A 17,973-nucleotide genomic window follows, 5' to 3' on the forward strand; every position below is an offset into this window, starting at 1 on the left:
CCCCCGTGATATGCAACTTTTCAGGGAAGTTAGAAACCAATATACACAGGCAGTTGGAAAAGCCAAGGCTAACTTTTTCAAACAGAAATTTGCTTCCTGCAACACAAACTCAAAAAGGTTCTGGGACACTGTAAAGTCCATGGAGAATAAGAGCACCTCCTCCCAGCTGCCCACTGCACTGAGGATAGGAAACTCTGTCACCACCGATAAATCCACTATAATTGAGAATTTCAATAAGCATTTTTCTACGGCTGGCCATGCTTTGCACCTGGCTACCCCTACTCCAGGCAACAGCACTGCACCCCCCACAGCAACTCGCCCAAGCCTTCCCCATTTCTCCTTCTTCCAAATCCAGTCGGCTGATGTTCTGTAAGAGCTGCAAAACCTGGACCCCAACAAATCAGCCGGGCTAGACAATCTGGACCCTTTCTAAAATGATCTGCCGAAATTGTTGCAACCCCTATTACTAGCCTGTTCAACCTCTCTTTCGTGTCGTCTGAGATTCCCAAAGATTGGAAAGCAGCTACGGTCATCCAGCTCTTCAAAGGGGGGGACACTCTTGACCCAAACTGCTACAGACCTATATCTATCCTACCCTCCCTTTCTAAAGTCTTTGAAAGCCAAGTCAACAAACAGATTACCGACCATTTCGAATCCCACCGCACCTTCTCCGCTATGCAATCTGGTTTCAGAGCTGGACATGGGTGCACCTCAGCCACTCTCAAAGTCCTAAAGGATATCTTAACCGCCATCGATAAGAAACAATACTGTGCTGCCGTATACATTGACCTGGCCAAGGCTTTCGACTCTGTCAATCACCACATCCTCATCGACAGACTCAATAGCCTTGGTTTCTCAAATGATTGCCTCGCCTGGTTCACCAACTACTTCTCCGATAGAGTTCAGTGTGTCAAATCGGAGGGCCTGTTGTCCGGGCCTCTGGCAGTCTCTATGGGGGTGCCACAGGGTTCAATTCTTGGGCCGGCTCTTTTCTCTGTTTACATCAATGATGTCGCTCTTGCTGCTGGTGAGTCTCTGATCCACCTCTACGCAGACGACACCATTCTGTATCCTTCTGGCCCGTCTTTGGACACTGTGTTAACTACCCTCCAGACGAGCTTCAATGCCATACAACTCTCCTTCCGTGGCCTCCAACTGCTCCTAAATACAAGTAAAACTAAATGCATGCTCTTCAACCGATCGCTTCCTGCACCTGCCCGCCCGTCCAGCATCACTACTCTGGACGGTTCTGACTTAGAATATGTGGACAACTACAAATGCCTAGTTGTCTGGTTAGACTGTAAACTCTCCTTCCAGACTCACATCAAACATCTCCAATCCAATGTTAAATCTAGAATTGGCTTCCTATTTCGCAACAAAGCATCTTTCACTCATGCTGCCAAACATACCCTCGTAAAACTGACCATACTACCGATTCCCGACTTCGGCGATGTCATTTACAAAATAGCCTCCAATACCCTACTCAATAAATTGGATGCAGTATATCACAGTGCCATCAGTTTTGTCACCAAAGCTCCATATACTACCCACCATTGCGACCTGTACGCTCTCGTTGGCTGGCCCTCGCTTCATACTCGTCGCCAAACCCACTGGCTCCAGGTTATCTACAAGACCCTGCTAGGTAAAGTTCCCGCTTATCTCAGCTCGCTGGTCACCATAGCAGCACCCACCTGTAGCACGTGCTCCAGCAGGTATATCTCTCTGGTCACCCCCAAAGCCAATTCCTCCTTCAGCCGCCTCTCCTTCCAGTTCTCTGCTGCCAATGATTGGAACGAACTACAAAAATCTCTAAAACTGGAAACACTTATCTCCTTCACTAGCTTTAAGCACCAGCTGTCAGAGCAGCTCACAGATTACTGCACCTGTACATAGCCCATCTATAATTTAGCCCAAACAACTACCGCTTCCCTTACTGTATTTATTTATTTATTTTGCTCCTTTGCACCCCATTATTTCTATTTCTACTTTGCACTTTCTTCCACTGCAAATCTACCATTCCAGTGTTTTACTTGCTATTTGTATTTACTTCACCACCATGTCCTTTTTTGCCTTTACCTCCCTTATCTCACCTCATTTGCTCACTTTGTGTGTAGACTTATTTTTCTACTATATTATTGACTGTATGTTTGTTTTACTCCATGTGTAACTCTGTTGTTGTATGTGTCGAACTGCTTGCTTTATCTTGGCCAGGTCACAATTGTAAATGAGAACTTGTTCTCAATTTGCCTACCTGGTTAAATAAAGGTGAAAAAAAAAAAAATCTCTGGAGTTTGTGCTCAGTTCTATTATTGTAATATTTCATGTGTCTTTGGTGTTTTTTTGGCTGAATTGAACCCATCTGTTTTTGCACTCAACTTGAATGCCTTCTGCTGACTTGATCCAATAGCTTTGTCTGCCTTAATCGTGTAGTTTTCATTTTTGGTTTGACTCATGTCTTAATGAGTTTGTTTTTCCAGCAGAAACTTGTGGTTTAATTTGATTTGTTATCATTTAACTGTTTCTGTGTAGGCTGATAAGCTCTCGGAGGGGCCTTTTTATGGAGCTCACCCTCGTCTGTCTATCATATTCGTAAAACCCTTGTCTTTTTTCTTCTGCTATTTAAAACCAAAAATCCCCACAAACCTCCCATGACACACTGTCCTTTACCATCACTGCAACTGAATATAGCGCTGTTCTCCACAATGTACTCAGAGAAGGGTCCTGTATTCTAACACACCAGGCCTTACATTAACATTGGTTATCTTCCAGAGCGCGTGCCTCTAGTTATGATATAATAAGCAGGAGGGAGTTTGTATGATAGGTGCCTTGATGTATCTGGGTCTTAAACCACGCTTGTTTCTCTGCGTTTGGATGTGGGTTTTTGTATAAAAGGGAATCGAACTACAGTTCTCCCTCTATGCAACATTCAGAAACAGGATCTGTCTGCTTACGTGTGTTACTGTGTATGTGCATGTCTGATCTCTGCATGCCTCACCTGGCTTCTTACCTCTAATCATCTGTATTGCAGGGAAGCAGCATAACAGTGAGTTCTCCCGCCTTATCGCCCAGGTCCGGGGTCGCCTGGAAAAGACCAGGAAGAGGGAGATGAAACAGAAAGTGAGGGATGAGGGAGTAGAGGAGGACCGGAGAGCGTGCTCCAGCTCTGCAGGTACCACCGTAACCCTCATTAACATGTTGAGGGGATTAAACGGGGGTTAGCACCGTCACCACAAAATATCTTACAGCCCCCAGCCTCCCCAGCAGAGCTCACAGTCCATAAGTAATTTGCAAAAGGAGAGAGACGCAGGGACGGTTTCTGTATGAAGAACCCTCTCTGTATTCCTGTTCAGGGGGATTTGCTATCACAACCTTCACATCGTCACTCAGCCCCAGACCTCTGATGGCTCCTCTTCAGGTGGTCACGGTTGATCAGGGTTCAGCTATACACCCAGCAGCATGGCCACAAGGCTGTTTTCTCCCCAAAATGTTTTTAATCCATTGCATTTTATGTGAATTTCCAAGATGTGCTCGTCTTTGTCTTATCCCGTGTAAATAGTTTTTTTTTTTTCACGTATATACTTTAATCTCACTTTCTATCTACGAACTAAATATACTTTCCTGCAACCTGCCTCACCCAATGTGGTACAGATCTGCTATTTTTATTCCTTATAACTGGAACCTCCATCAGGAGCTAGCCAGCTAACTAGCTACTAGCTATCAGTCTTCGTTAGCCACGGCTAGCGGTCTTCACCTTTAGCTCGGACACCAGCCAGCTTTACCTCGGACAATACCTGCCAGTCTGCACAGCGCGATATCAACCCAGAGCATATCGGACTGCTTCTCTCTACCACATCACCGGATTCCTGCCGCAAGCTCTGGACCATTACCCCGGATCATCGCAGCTAGCTAGCTGCAATCGAGTGGCTACTGTTAGCTAACGCCTCTGTCCAGAAGCAAGCACCAGTTAACCTTGGGCTAGCCTCGAGCTATACCCATATACCAGCTAACTTATTGGGCTACAATACCTCTTTTGCCAATTGGACTGGACCCTTTATTGTCGACACGGAGCCCCGCCGATCCATCACGACTGGTCTGCCGACGTAATCGTCCAATGTGGTTTCAACAGGCGTTTCCATTGCGATGTCGCCGAAGCCCCATCCGCTAGCCCCGGCCCGCTAGCTTTCTGAACGCCATGTAGTAGCGACTACCGAACGGCTCCCTTACTCACCTATTGCTGCTCATTGGACAAATATGATCACTCGGCTACACAGCTGATGCCTGCTGGACTATTCACTAACACTGTACCTCTTTTTGTTTATCTGTCGGCCCCAGCCTCCAACTCAGGTCCTGTGCATACCTAACTGACCCTCTCTGTCCATTCATCGCCATTTACCCATTGCTGTCTTATCTCTCCCGATCAACACCCGTGATTGCTTTATGCCTCTCTTTAATGTCAATATGCCTTGTCTACTGCTGTCTCGGTTAGTACTTTTTGTTTTATTTCATGTAGAGCCCCCAGTCCCGCTCAACATGCCTTAGATAGCGCTTTTGTCCCACCCTCCATACATGCGGAGACCTCGCCTGGCTTAACTGGTGCCCCCAGAGATGCAATCTCTCTCATCGTCACTCAACTCCGAGGTTTACCTCCACTGTACACACACCCTACCATACCGTTGTCTGTACATTATGCCCTGAATCTATTCTACCACTCCCATAAATCTGCTCCTTTTATTCTCTGTTCCCAGCGCACTAGACGACCAGTTCTTATAGCCTTTAGCCATACCCTTAACCAACTCCTCCTCTATTCCTCTGGTGATGTAGAGGTTAACCCAGGCCCTGTAGCCCCCAGTACCACACCTGTTCCCCAAGTGCTCTCATTTGTTGACTGCTATAACCGTCAAAGCCTTGGTTTCATGCATGTTAACATCAGAAGCCTCCTCCCTAAGTTTGTTTTATTCACTGCTTCAGCACACTCCACCAACCCTGATGTCCTAGCCGTGTCTGAATCCTGGCTTAGGAAGGCCACCAAAAATTCTGAAATTTCTATCCCCAACTACAACATTTTCCGCCAAGATAGAACTGCCAAAGGGGGCGGAGTTGCAATCTACTGCAGAGACAGCCTGCAGAGTTCTGTCATACTATCCAGGTCTGTGCACAAACAGTTTGAACTTCTTCCGCTTGTTATAGACCCCCCTCAGCCCCCAGCTGTGCCCTGGACACCATATGTGAATTGATTGCCCCCCATTTGTCTTCTGAGTTCGTACTGATAGGTGACCTAAACTGGGATATGCTTAGCCTGTTTAGGATAGGGGGCAGTATTGACACGGCTGGATAAAAAACATATCCGATTTAATCTGGTTACCACTCCTACCCAGTAACTAGAATATGCATATACTTATTACATATGGATAGAAAACACCCTAAATTTTCTAAAACTGTTTGAATGGTGTCTGTGAGTATAACAGAACTCAAATGGCAGGTCAAAACCTGAGAGATTCCTTTACAGGAAGTGGCCTGTCTGACCATTTCTTGAACTTCTTTTCCATCTCTATCATTTACTAAGGATCTCTGCTCTAACGTGACACTTCCCACGTCGTCCATAGGCGCTCAGAGCCCGGGAAAAAACAGAATGTCGTCATTCCAGCCCCAGGCTGAAACACATTATCGCCTTTCTCAAGTGGCCGATCAAGGGACACTGGGCTTATGCTCGTGACCCCGACCGCCCCCGCCTTTGGGATTTTTTCCTCTGTTTGCCGAAAAGGAGATTCCCTGTCGGAATATTATCGCTTTTCTACGAGAAAAATGTCGTAAAAATTGATTTTAAACAGCGGTTGACATGCTTCGAAGTACGGTAATGGAATACTTAGAATTTTATTGTCACGAATTGCGCCATGCGCGTGACACTTCTTTACTATTTCGGATAGTGTCTGGAACGCATCGAACAAAACGCCGCTATTCGGATATAACGATGGATTATTTTGGACCAAACCAACATTTGTTATTGAAGTAGCAGTTCTGGGTGTGCATTCTGACAAAGACAACAAAAGGTAATCAAACTTTCATAATAGTAAATATGATTATGGTGAGTGCTAAACTTGCCGGGTGTCTAAATAGCGAGCCCGTGATGCCTGGGCTATGTACTTAGAATATTGCAAAATGTGCTTTCACCAAAAGCTATTTTAAAATCGGACATATCGAGTGCATAGAGGAGGTCTGTATCTATAATTCTTAAAATAATTGTTATGCTTTTTGTGAACGTTTATCGTGAGTAATTTAGTAAAATGTTAGCGAATTCCCCGGAAGTTTGCGGGGGTATGCTAGTTCTGAACGTCACATGCTAATGTAAAAAGCTGGTTTTTGATATAAATATGAACTTGATTGAACAAAACGTGCATGTATTGTATAACATAATGTCCTAGGGTTGTCATCTGATGAAGATCATCAAAGGTGAGTGCTGCATTTAGCTGTCTTCTGGGTTTTGGTGACATTATATGCTGGCTTGAAAAATGGGTGTCTGATTATTTCTGGCTTGGTACTCTGCTGACATAATCTAATGTTTTGCTTTCGTTGTAAAGCCTTTTTGAAATCGGACAGTGTGGTTAGATTAACGAGAGTCTTGTCTTTAAATGGCTGTAAAATAGTCATATGTTTGAGAAATTGAAGTAATAGGATTTTTAACGTTTTGAAAATCGCGCCACAGGCTTGCAGTGGCTGTTACGTAGGTGGGACGAATTCGTCCCGCCTAGCCTAGAGAGGTTAACACCCCGGCCGTCCTACAATCTAAGCTAGATGCCCTCAATCTCACACAAATTATCAAGGAACCTACCAGGTACAACTCTAAATCCGTAAACACGGCACTCTCATAGATATCATCCTTACCAACTTGCCTTCTAAATACACCTCAGCGATCATTGCCTGCATCCGTAACGGGTCCGTGGTCAAATGACCACCCCTCATCACTGTCAAACGCTCCCGAAAACACTTCAGCGAGCAGGCCTTTCTATTCGACCTAGCCTGGCTATCCTGGAAGGATATTGACCTCAACCTGTCAGTAGAGGATGCCTGGTTGCTCTTCAAAAGTGCTTTCCTCTCCATCTTAAATAAGCATTCCCCATTCCATTTTTTTTTACTAAGAACAGATCTAGCCCTCTGTTCACTCCAGACTTGACTGCCCTTGACCAGCAGAAAAACATCCTGTGGCGTACAGCATTAGCATTGAATAGCCCCCGCAATATGCAACTTTTCAGGGAAGTTAGGAACCAATATACACAGTCAGTTTGGAAAGCAAAGGCTAGCTTTTTCAAACAGAAATTTTCATCCTGTTGCACAAATTTCAAAAAGTTTTGGGACACTGTAAAGTCCATGGAGAATAAGAGCACCTCCTCCCAGCTGCACACTACACTGAGGCTAGGAAACTCTGTCATCACCGATAAATCTACGGAAATCTAGAATATCAATAAGCATTTTTCTACGGCTGTCCATGCTTTCCACCTGGCTACCCCTACCCCAGCCAACAGTTCTGCACCCCCCGCAGCAACTTGCCCAAGCCCCCCCCCCGCTTCTCCTTCACCCAAATACAGATAGCTGATGTTCTGAAAGAGCTGCATAATCTGGACCCTTACAAATCAGCTGGGCTAGACAATCTGGACCCTCTCTTTCTAAAATTATCTGCCGCAATTATTGCAACCCCTATTAGTAGCCTTTTCAAACTCTCTTTCGTTTTGTCTGAGATCCCAAAAGATTGGAAAGCTGCTGTTGTCATCCCCCTCTTCAAAGGGGGAGACACTCTAGACCCAAACTGTTACAGACCCATATCTGTCCTGCCTTGCCTTTTTAAAGTCTTTGAAAGCCAAGTTAACAAACAGATCACAGACCATTTCAAATCCCACCGTACCTTCTCCGCAATCTGGTTTCCGAGCTTGTCATGGGTGCACCTCAGCCACGCTCAAGGACCTAAACGATATCATAACCGCCATCAATAAAAGACAGTGCTGTGCAGCCGTCTTCATCGACCTGGCCAATGCTTTCCACTCTGTCAATCACCACATTCTTATCGACAGACTCAACAGCCTTGGTTTCTCAAATGACTGCCTCGCCTGGTTCACCAACTACTTCTCAGACAGAGTTCAGTGTGTCAAATTGGAGGGCCTGTTGTCTGGACCTATGGCAGTCTCTATGGGGGTGCCACAGGGTTCAATTCTCAGGCTGATTCTTTTCTCTGTATATATCAATGATGTTGCTCTTGCTGCTGGTGAGTCTCTGATCCACCTCTACGCAGACGACACCATTCTGTATACTTCTGGCCCTTCTTTGGACACTGTGTTAACAAACCTCCAAACGAGCTTCAGTGCCATACAACACTCCTTCCGTGGCCTCCAACTGCTCTTAAATGCTAGTAAAACTACATGCATGCTCTTCAACCGATCGCTGCCCACACCCGCCTTACAAATACCTAGGTGTCTGGTTAGACTGTAAACTCTCCTTCCAGACTCACATTAAGCATCTCCAATCCAAAATTAAATCTAGAATCGGCTTCCTATTTCGCAACAAAGCCTCCTTCACTCATGCTGCTAAACATACCCACGTAAAACTGACTATCCTACCGATCCTTGACTTCGGCGATGTCATTTACAAAATAGCCTCCAACACTCTACTCAGCAAATTGCATGTAGTCTATCACAGTGCCATTCGTTTTGTCACCAAAGCCCCATATACGACCCACCATTGCGACATGTATGCTCTCGTTGGCTGGCTCTCGCTTCATATTCGTTGCCAAACCCACTGGCTCCAGGTCATCTATAAGTCTTTGCTAGGTAAAGCCCCGCCTTATCTCAGCTCACTGGTCACCATAGCAACTCCCACCCGTAGCATGCGCTCCAGCAGGTATATTTCACTGGTCATCCCCAAAGCCAACACCTCTTTGGCCGCCTTTCCTTCCAGTTCTCTGCTGCCATTGACTGGAACGAATTGCAAAAATCCCTGAAGCTGGAGACTTATATCTCCCTCACTAACTTTAAGCATCAGCTGTCAGAGCAGCTTACCGATCACTGCACATGTACACAGCCCATCTGTAAATTGCCCACTCAACTGCCTCATCCGCATATTGTTATTTATTTTTGCTATTTTGCACTACAGTATCCCTACTTTCTCATCATCATCTTCACATCTATCACTCCAGTTTTAATGCTAAATTGAAATTAATTTCGCCACTGTGGCCTATTTATTCCCTGACATCCCTAATCTTACTACATTTGAAAAAACACTGTATATAGATTTTTCTATTGTGTTATTGACTGTACGTTTGTTTATCCCATGTGTAACTCTGTGTTGTTGTTTTTGTCGAACTGCTTTGCTTTATCTTGGCCAGGTCGCAGTTGTACATGAGAACTTGTTCTCAACTGGCCTACCTGGTTAAATAAAGGTGAAATAAAAAAATGTGGAGACAGCTTATTTGAGCCCTCTCATATTGGCTCTGATACGTGTTCTGTTATAGTGTTGTTTCAATGTGGGCATTAAAAAAGGTGTCCGCATGCTTCCCAGCCAAAAGTTAGATGCATGAACTCTATAGTGTTCGTTCATATATTATGAAGATATTTTGTGGCGTTTTTGTTCGTTTTGGACTTCAGTGAGTTTTTTTTTTTCAGCTGTTCTTGCACACAACATTTTTCCTGGAGGGAAGCCGAAGTTCAGAGCCGAAGTCTTCGCCCCTTCGTCGGTGATTGGTCAACAGTAGGGCTCCTTCAAAATCTTTGTCATTTTATTGAAAAATAGTGCACCAAACATCCTTTAAAATTGCGCATCTAAGATCTCTTTGGCAAAAACGTCAATATTAATGACAGATTTCTTGAGGTAGCTTAAATTAATCCCGTCTATTTTGAGAAAGTGTATAGTTGTTACGGCGACTCAAAAAGGACAAATAGTACTATTGCCGCTTTTTTTCCTGTTTTTCAAGCAAAGGTCTTAAGGGAGTATACAAGTACACTCGTTCGGTTCGGCTTGCTGAGTTCGGCTAGGCGCCAGCTGAACTGAAGCATGCTGACGTCTTTAGTCCTACCCCTTTAAAGATGCTTGTTAACATGCACACCACCATACCCGTGCTGTCTCATGTAGTGCAGGGAATTAATTACAGCCCCAGAGTACAATTCATTTTGAAAGTCAATACACACACTATTACCTCTGCATGTGTGGTTCGTCTTTGGCACGTCAGCCAAAAAAGATACACATGTATTGCATAAAACGTGGAAGCATACTGCCATAACCTGTCGCGTAAGTTATTATGTATATATTTTTTGGCTGACATGCAACACACCCACAAGAGCTCTTTTGGGATTCAGTGTGTTGAATGTCTTGAAAAAGGTCACACTTGTAGTCCACTAAAAGCAGTGGCTGCCAACAAAATGATGGCGCCTATTAATTTTCGATAAAAGGAAAGATCTAGTGTCAAAGTGAGTGAAGCTAGAGGAGCTCGGTGATCAGTGCGTGAACATTAAGTTGGGGAAGCTTAACAGTATGCTAATTATTGGGGATATTGCAGCACGATTGACCAATTGATGCTTGCTATAGCTTCCAGCCCGTGCTGTATTGGCTGTTAGTACCTAGCACTACCTAGCATTCTGTTTGCTTTCATCTTGAAAAAAACAACAACCACATGGTGTTTTAACTGTCGACAAATCAAGCGTTTCATTGCTTTACATGGAATTCCCCCATCACAGAACGAAACGTCAGGTAATCATATTTATAATGCATAGAATACCATTAACTGCTGGTCATATATTTTGCCCACCGCCTAGAAGACACAGTGGTTTGTTTGTGGTTAAAGTCATTTTGAACATTACATTGGGGAAATATCTATGATAAAGATAGAAATTGACATGGATGACTTTAGCATCTATCATGCAGCCTGCTCACACATCATGTGTACAACGTTAAAACAGGACAGATCCAGATTTGAAAGACATGGTTGTCAAGGACAGTTTCCCAACATAGATTCCTGACAGCTCATTTTCACCAATGATTGATTTTCTACCAGTTTTTTATGACATGATCATTAGTACTGTCCATGTTCTTTCCCCTCCTTTCTGTAGATAAAGCAGCAGAACAGGAACAGAGGGATCCCAGTCCCAGTGACTCAGAGGCCTTCTGCATATTGATGACATCACCAGTACAGGAGCCCTCTGAGGAGCAGCAGCAGCCTTCTGTTGTAGAGGTCATTTCCAGGTCACCCAGCTGTCTCAGTGACGTGTCCATCAGCAGGTGAGCGAGCCCAGGAGACGGCAGAATTGATTAGGGTGAAGTTGCCCCTAGACACTGATCTTGGGTCCGTTGTGCATTTTACCAACTAATGGTTAAGGTTAGGATTGGGGAAGTGTATTCTTGATCTGATTCAAGATCTGTACCTTGGGGAAACTTCACCCCAAGCCAGCTGAATAGCTGATTCTCCACTCCTCAATAAGCAGACATTTGACTTGTCTTCTCGGGGTTTCTCTGTTTCAATGCTTCACAGCTCTCAAAACAGGAGAGCTGTTGTGTGTGTGTGTGGTATTACTGAGGAACTCTGTGTGAAACTAAAGTCGGACTCTCAGCGGGAGTATTGAGTTGGTTCTGACTCACACAGCTCGTTGCTGGCCTCTGGAAAGAGTTCTATCAGCATTCATACCCCCACAGCCTGCCTGCACTTCAGCCCAGAATAGTTTAAATTGCCTTTAATTTAGAAAGACACCGCAAGGTTGGCTAGTTGAAGACTAAAGTTACGTGTTGAACATAACACTCCAAATCAGTCACAGATACCTAACAGTACCTAGCTCTTATCAAAACAGGGTTGGGACAAGTTACTAACGTCAACTGATCAAAGAAAAAAAAACTCTATGGTAGATTTATATTTTTACAGAGATTGATATATTAAAAATGTTGATATATAGTATTGGAACAATATACACTGCTCAAAACAATAAAGGGAACACTAAAATAACACATCCTAGATCTGAATGAATGAAAAAATCTTATTAAATACTTTTTTCTTTACATAGTTGAATGTGCTGACAACAAAATCACACAAAAATAATCAATGGAAATCCAATTTATCAACCCATGGAGGTCTGGATTTGGAGTCACACTCAAAATTATAGTGGAAAACCACAGTACAGGCTGATCCAACTTTGATGTAATATCCTTAAAACAAGTCAAAATGAGGCTCAGTAGTGTGTGTGGCCTCCACGTGCCTGTATGACCTCCCTACAATGCCTGGGCATGCTCCTGATGAGGTGGTGGATGGTCTCCTGAGGGATCTCCTCCCAGACCTGGACTAAAGCATCCGCCAACTCCTGGACAGTCTGTGGTGCAACGTGGCGTTGGTGGATGGAGCGAGACATGATGTCCCAGATGTGCTCAATTGGATTCAGGTCTGGGGAACGGGTGGGCCAGTCCATAGCATCAATGCCTTCCTCTTGCAGGAACTGCTGACACACTCCAGCCACATGAGGTCTAGCATTGTCTTGCATTAGGAGGAACCCAGGGCCAACCGCACCAGCATATGGTCTCACAAGGAGTCTGAGGATCTCATCTCGGTACCTAATGGCAGTCAGGCTACCTCTGGCGAGCACATGGAGGGCTGTGCGGCCCCCCAAAGAAATGCCACCCCACACCATGACTGACCCACCGCCAAACCGGTCATGCTGGAGGATGTTGCAGGCAGCAGAACGTTCTCCACGGCGTCTCCAGACTGTCACGTCTGTCACATGTGCTCAGTGTGAATCTGCTTTCATCTGTGAAGAGCACAGGGCGCCAGTGGCGAATTTGCCAATCTTGGTGTTCTCTGACAAATGCCAAACGTCCTGCACGGTGTTGGGCTGTAAGCACAACCCCCACCTGTGGACATCGGGCCCTCATACTACCCTCATGGAGTCTGTTTCTGACCGTTTGAGCAGACACATGCACATTTGTGGCCTGCTGGAGGTCATTTTGCAGGGCTCTGGCAGTGCTCCTCCTTCCACAAAGGCGGAGGTAGCGGTCCTGCTGCTGGGTTGTTGCCCTCCTACGGCCTCCTCCACGTCTCCTGATGTACTGGCCTGTCTCCTGATAGCACCTCCATGCTCTGGACACTACGCTGACAGACACAGCAAACCTTCTTGCCACAGCTCGCATTGATGTGCCATCCTGGATGAGCTGCACTACCTGAGCCACTTGTGTGGGTTGTAGACTCTGTCTCATGCTACCACTAGAGTGAAAGCACCGCCAGCACTCAAAAGTGACCAAAACATCAGCCAGGAAGCATAGGAACTGAGAAGTGGTCTGTGGTTACCACCTGCAGAACCACTCCTTTATTGGGGGTGTCTTGCTAATTGCCTATAATTTCCACCTGTTGTCTATTCCATTTGCACAACAGCATGTGAAATTTATTGTCAATCAGTGTTGCTTCCTAAGTGGACAGTTTGATTTCACAGAAGTGTGATTGACTTGGAGTTACATTGTGTTGTTTAAGTGTTCCCTTTATTTTTTTGAGCAGTATACATTATTGTTTTGAAAATATATTTTTTCAAGGAAGCTGGTCGTGAGCCAGGAAGCTGTTAATTGAACACGTGCTGCTTTTGTCTGGAATATCGACCTGGACCCCAAAGGATGCAGATTCGTAGAGCCATCAGCTACAGAATGTAATTAATAGTGTGTTCCCTTGTTCAGAGTGTCAGACCTGTGTATGCTGTGTGCCAGAGGGCCTTATCAAATAAGCACTATGAGATGTCCAGACTCCCACCACAATTTAGAGCTCTATACAGCAAGTTTTTTTTTTTTGGCAGAGGCTAATGTTCCATTGACCTGCTCCTATTCATATGAGGCCCTAGAGTTTCACGCAAATATGCTTTTCTGTCGCCCCACATTCTGCCTGTATGGAGCTGGAAGTGTGTCTGTGTGAAATCTGGCAGGTGTGATAATGAATTATAACCCTGTGTGTGTGTGTGTGTGTGTGTGTGTGTGTGTGTGTGTGTGTGTGTGTGTGCACATCACCTGCCTCTGATAAAGCCACCGCCTGGCTCGGCTACCAGCTGGGGACTCGGACACCTAACAATGCTCTGAACCACACCAGTTAAATTGCCTCTTAGCCGGCGCTATCATCAGAGCAGCACTTGGTCAGACCTCTCTCCCACTCCCCCCAGTAATGAGCCAGTTAGTCAGTCAGACGGAGAGCTGCTCCACGCTCCAGCAGCCTGCTCTAATAGCTAACAGCCAGGCATTAGCCCTACCAGTTGCTACAGCCCACCTACCTACTTAACTCTTTATGCAGATAGACATTTCATTAGTCTTCCCCTGGAGGGGCACCAAGAGGAGTGCTCTCACCTTCCAGAGCCAATCTACTCTCTGTTTGGCTGCATTAAGGCATGTAAATGTCTTGTAAAGGTGTTTTATTAGGACTTCCAGGGAGATATTAACAAATATTGGCTTCCTCTTTCAGAAAAGGCTTGCTAAAAATCGATTGCATATATCCTTCTCATCATTTATCCATCCCATCCAGGGTTTACATGGTCTTTCTGGTGAGAGTCAGCCATTACTGAATATTCCTCACAGCTGCTGGAGCAGATGAATTTTTTGGTCATCAAATAGAAATCTTCTCACCAGGTGTCACACTGTTTCGAATTTATTCCTGTTTCCATTCATATGATTATAATGCTACAGTTTTTCAGTCCTGCTTCTGGAGGTCACCTTGTGATCCTGTGTGAGTGTGAACCCCAGGCTGAGCAGAGGGAGATGAGGCCTCCAGGTTTGTGCCGTCTCTTCTGTCTGTACAATCATTACTCACCTGTCAGCGCCTATTAGAGCTCTCTTTATGTGGTAGGCTGTCATGTTACTGTTAGGAGATAACACAAAAATGCATCAGCTTTTTTACCCAATGGTGTACTAATTAGGCTATTCTGTTTGCTCCCTGTTCCACAGTCGAGAACTTCAAAGGGACTATACAGCCCTCAAAGACCATCTTTGGGAGAAGAGCTCTTCACAAAAGTATTTTTTTATTCCCCACACAGTGATAAAAAATGTATCTTTGTCCAGGCAAAGTGATGAAAAGCTCTTTTAATTAATTCAACTTGCATAGAGGGGTGTTGTTGAAGAATCCTGAGAAGTTTTGCTGCACTCTCCACAGGTGTTGGGTTAGAGCATCTCTGAAGAGAACATTTAATGCTGTCTTCTAATCTTACATAAGTGAAAGGCCAGCCGTATGGAGGTACATACTATAAGCAGGTCCTTGTTTGGTTTTGATTTAATGTTTAGGAGAGAAACATTACTTTGAGCTTTCTGCTCATTATGGGATCAATCCGGGCTGCTCAACGCAGGTGTTTGGAATAGATTGACCCAATGTGTTTGCTTTTTTGTGGTTCTCTCCGGTTGTTCTTTCTGGTGAATCTCATTCCTTCTGCACACTATGGCAGTTTCTTCAGCCTCCATTTGCTTTATTGATTTTATTTTTAAGTCCCCCTGACATGTATTGATTTACTTTCAAGAGAAGAGAGTAATATAAAGGAAAATTTTGCTAAAATAACACTGAAATAGTGAGTAGGCTACATACATGATATTTATATTGTGATAAGGCTATATGAAGAACTTACAAACTTCACTTTCAAAAAGGCCGACTTAGGGCTGAAATCATTTTCACTTAAATAGCCATCTTAAGCTTGAACAAAGTACTACAAAGTACTAGTAAATATGTTTTTTTTCCTGTTTAATACATTTGCTAAACATTTCTAAAAACCGGTTTTCGCTTTGTCATTATGGGGTATTGTGTATGGGGTATTGTGTGTAGATAGATTCTTTTATCCATTTTAGAATAAGGCTGTAACGTAACAACATGTACAAAAAGTCAAGGGGTCTGAATGCTTTCCGGAAGCACTGTAGATTAAGCCAAGGAGTGTAGCATGGGCAACACAATGTATGACAAGGATTTACTTTTCTGATCAATTTCTCTTCAGTATAAAGATGAAACTGAACAAGTGAGTAAAAGTTCTGCAACGTCAAATAAGCTAGTCGTTTTTGAGTTAGGCTATTAAAAGGTGTTAACCCCTCCCATCCCAGTATATCGACTCATTCATTTAATGGACTCAGAGGGGCTGTGTAGTTTTTACAAAGCGAGAGTTAATCCACTGATAAAGTGTTTTATTAGCAGTCAGAAGTTCGCTAGAGGTTCCTCTCCGTTAGTTTATAATTTTTTGTTCATTTTCCCCTGGCCAGGAAGTATTCACGCTGGGCTTTTCATTATTAATATTAATAGCCTTCCAATGAAAAGAACCAGCTTCAAAGAGGCCTGGTTTAATCCATGTAGATGGGCTCCTTGTCCTGGGTTGTCCTTACCTGCCTCCCAGGCCCTCCGTGGCCCCAAGACACTGATCTCAGGGGATTCAAGCCAAATCGGGTCATATTTGATTATGCCTGGCACCACACACACTTCCCATTCCTCTGTTCCACAGCCAAGTTTGAACCATCCTTTCAGCTACTATTTTTGGATAAAGGACTCAGTAAACCTCACATCATCCCGGCTTTTGTATTTCATCCAGGCCAAAATTAGCTGCTTGATATGATGACCATGGGATATGCCAAGTAAGGGATTTATTTAAAAAACCCATGTAATGCGATGGCACAATTAGGGCTGGCACAATTACCGTATAACCGTGTAACCAACAGTTATGAATGAAGACCGTCATGAAAATAAAATAACCCTTGTAAAAAATATGTAATGGCTGCCTGGTATTTTGACGCAATAATTTCCATTAATGGGTTACACTTCCTGCAATGCTTCTCGCAATTTGTCACCAGCAGAGAGGAAGAGGCTAAGCGGGAGGGTGGTTTACTCTGAATTTTGGTTTGTAGGTCAACGAGTATGGTTACATGCACACAATAATACAATTGTTGTGAATAGTCAGATAAATTTACAACCTGGAATTAAAATATATTTTTGGGGGGTTTATATCATTTGATTTACACAACATGCCTACCACTTTGAAGATGCAAAATATTTTTTATTGAGAAATAAACAAGAAATAAGACAAGAAACTGAACTTGAGCGTAACGATTCACCCCCCCAAAAGTCCATACTTTTTTGAGCCACCTTTTGCAGCAATTACAGCTGCAAGTCTCTGTAAGCTTGGCACGTATAGCCACTGGGATTTTTGCCCATTCTTCAAGGCAAAACTTCTCTAGCTTCTTCAAGTTGGATGGGTTTCGCTGGTGTACAGCAATCTTTTAGTCACACCATAGATTCTCAATTGGATTGAGGTCTGGGCTTTGACTAGGCCATTCCAAGACATTTAAATGTTTCCCCTTAAACCACTTGAGTGTTGCTTTAGCAGTATGCTTAGGGTCATTGTCCTGCTGGAAGGTGAACCTCTGTCCCAGTCTCAAATCTGTTGGAAAACCGATACAAGTTTCCCTCAAGAATTTCCCTGTATTTAGCGCCATCATTCCTTCAATTCTGACCAGTTTCGCAGTCCCTTCCGATGAAAAACATTCCCACAGCATAATGCTGCCACCACCATGCTTCACTTTAGGGATGGTGTTCTCGGGGTGATGGGAAGTATTGGGTTTGTACCAGACATGGCGTTTTCCTTGTTGGCCAAAAAAATTGAATTTTGTCTCATCTGACCAGATTACCTTCTTCCATATGTTTGGGGAGTTTCCCACATGCCTTTTGGCGAACACCAAATGTGTTTGCTTATTTTTTTCTTTAAGCAATGGCTTTTTTCTGCCCACTCTTCTGTAAAGCCCAGCTCCGTGGAGTGTACGGCTTAAAGTGGTCCTATGGACAGATATTCCAATCTCCACTGTGGAGCTTTGCAGCTCCTTCAGGGTTATCTTTGGTTTCTTTGTTGCCTCTCTGATTAATGCCCTCCTTGCCTGGTCCGTGAGATTTGGTGGGCGGCCCTCTCTTGGCAGGTTTGTTGTGGTGCCATATTCTTTCCATTTTTTAATAATGGATTTAATGGTGCTCCGTGGGATGTT

General features: G+C 44.2%; 1 protein-coding gene across 4 annotated transcripts in view; it reads left to right on the top strand.

Annotated features, from left to right (window-relative positions):
* Positions 1-17,973, top strand: part of rad18 (RAD18 E3 ubiquitin protein ligase) — a 97,334-nt gene that overhangs the window by 51,190 nt on the left and 28,171 nt on the right. For 2 of the 4 annotated variants that reach the window (XM_014132861.2, XM_014132862.2), the window contains exons 10-11: positions 3,029-3,169; positions 11,085-11,253. In XM_014132861.2, the coding sequence (XP_013988336.1) occupies positions 3,029-3,169; positions 11,085-11,253 (310 nt within the window). Of the gene's footprint in view, positions 1-3,028; positions 3,170-11,084; positions 11,254-14,664; positions 15,733-17,973 lie in introns of those variants that run through there. The other 2 variants (XR_001319692.2, XM_014132864.2) reach the window with 2 other exon arrangements.

Source organism: Salmo salar, chromosome ssa12, assembly GCF_905237065.1.
Source record: "Salmo salar chromosome ssa12, Ssal_v3.1, whole genome shotgun sequence".
Taxonomy (NCBI): Eukaryota; Metazoa; Chordata; class Actinopteri; order Salmoniformes; family Salmonidae; genus Salmo; species Salmo salar.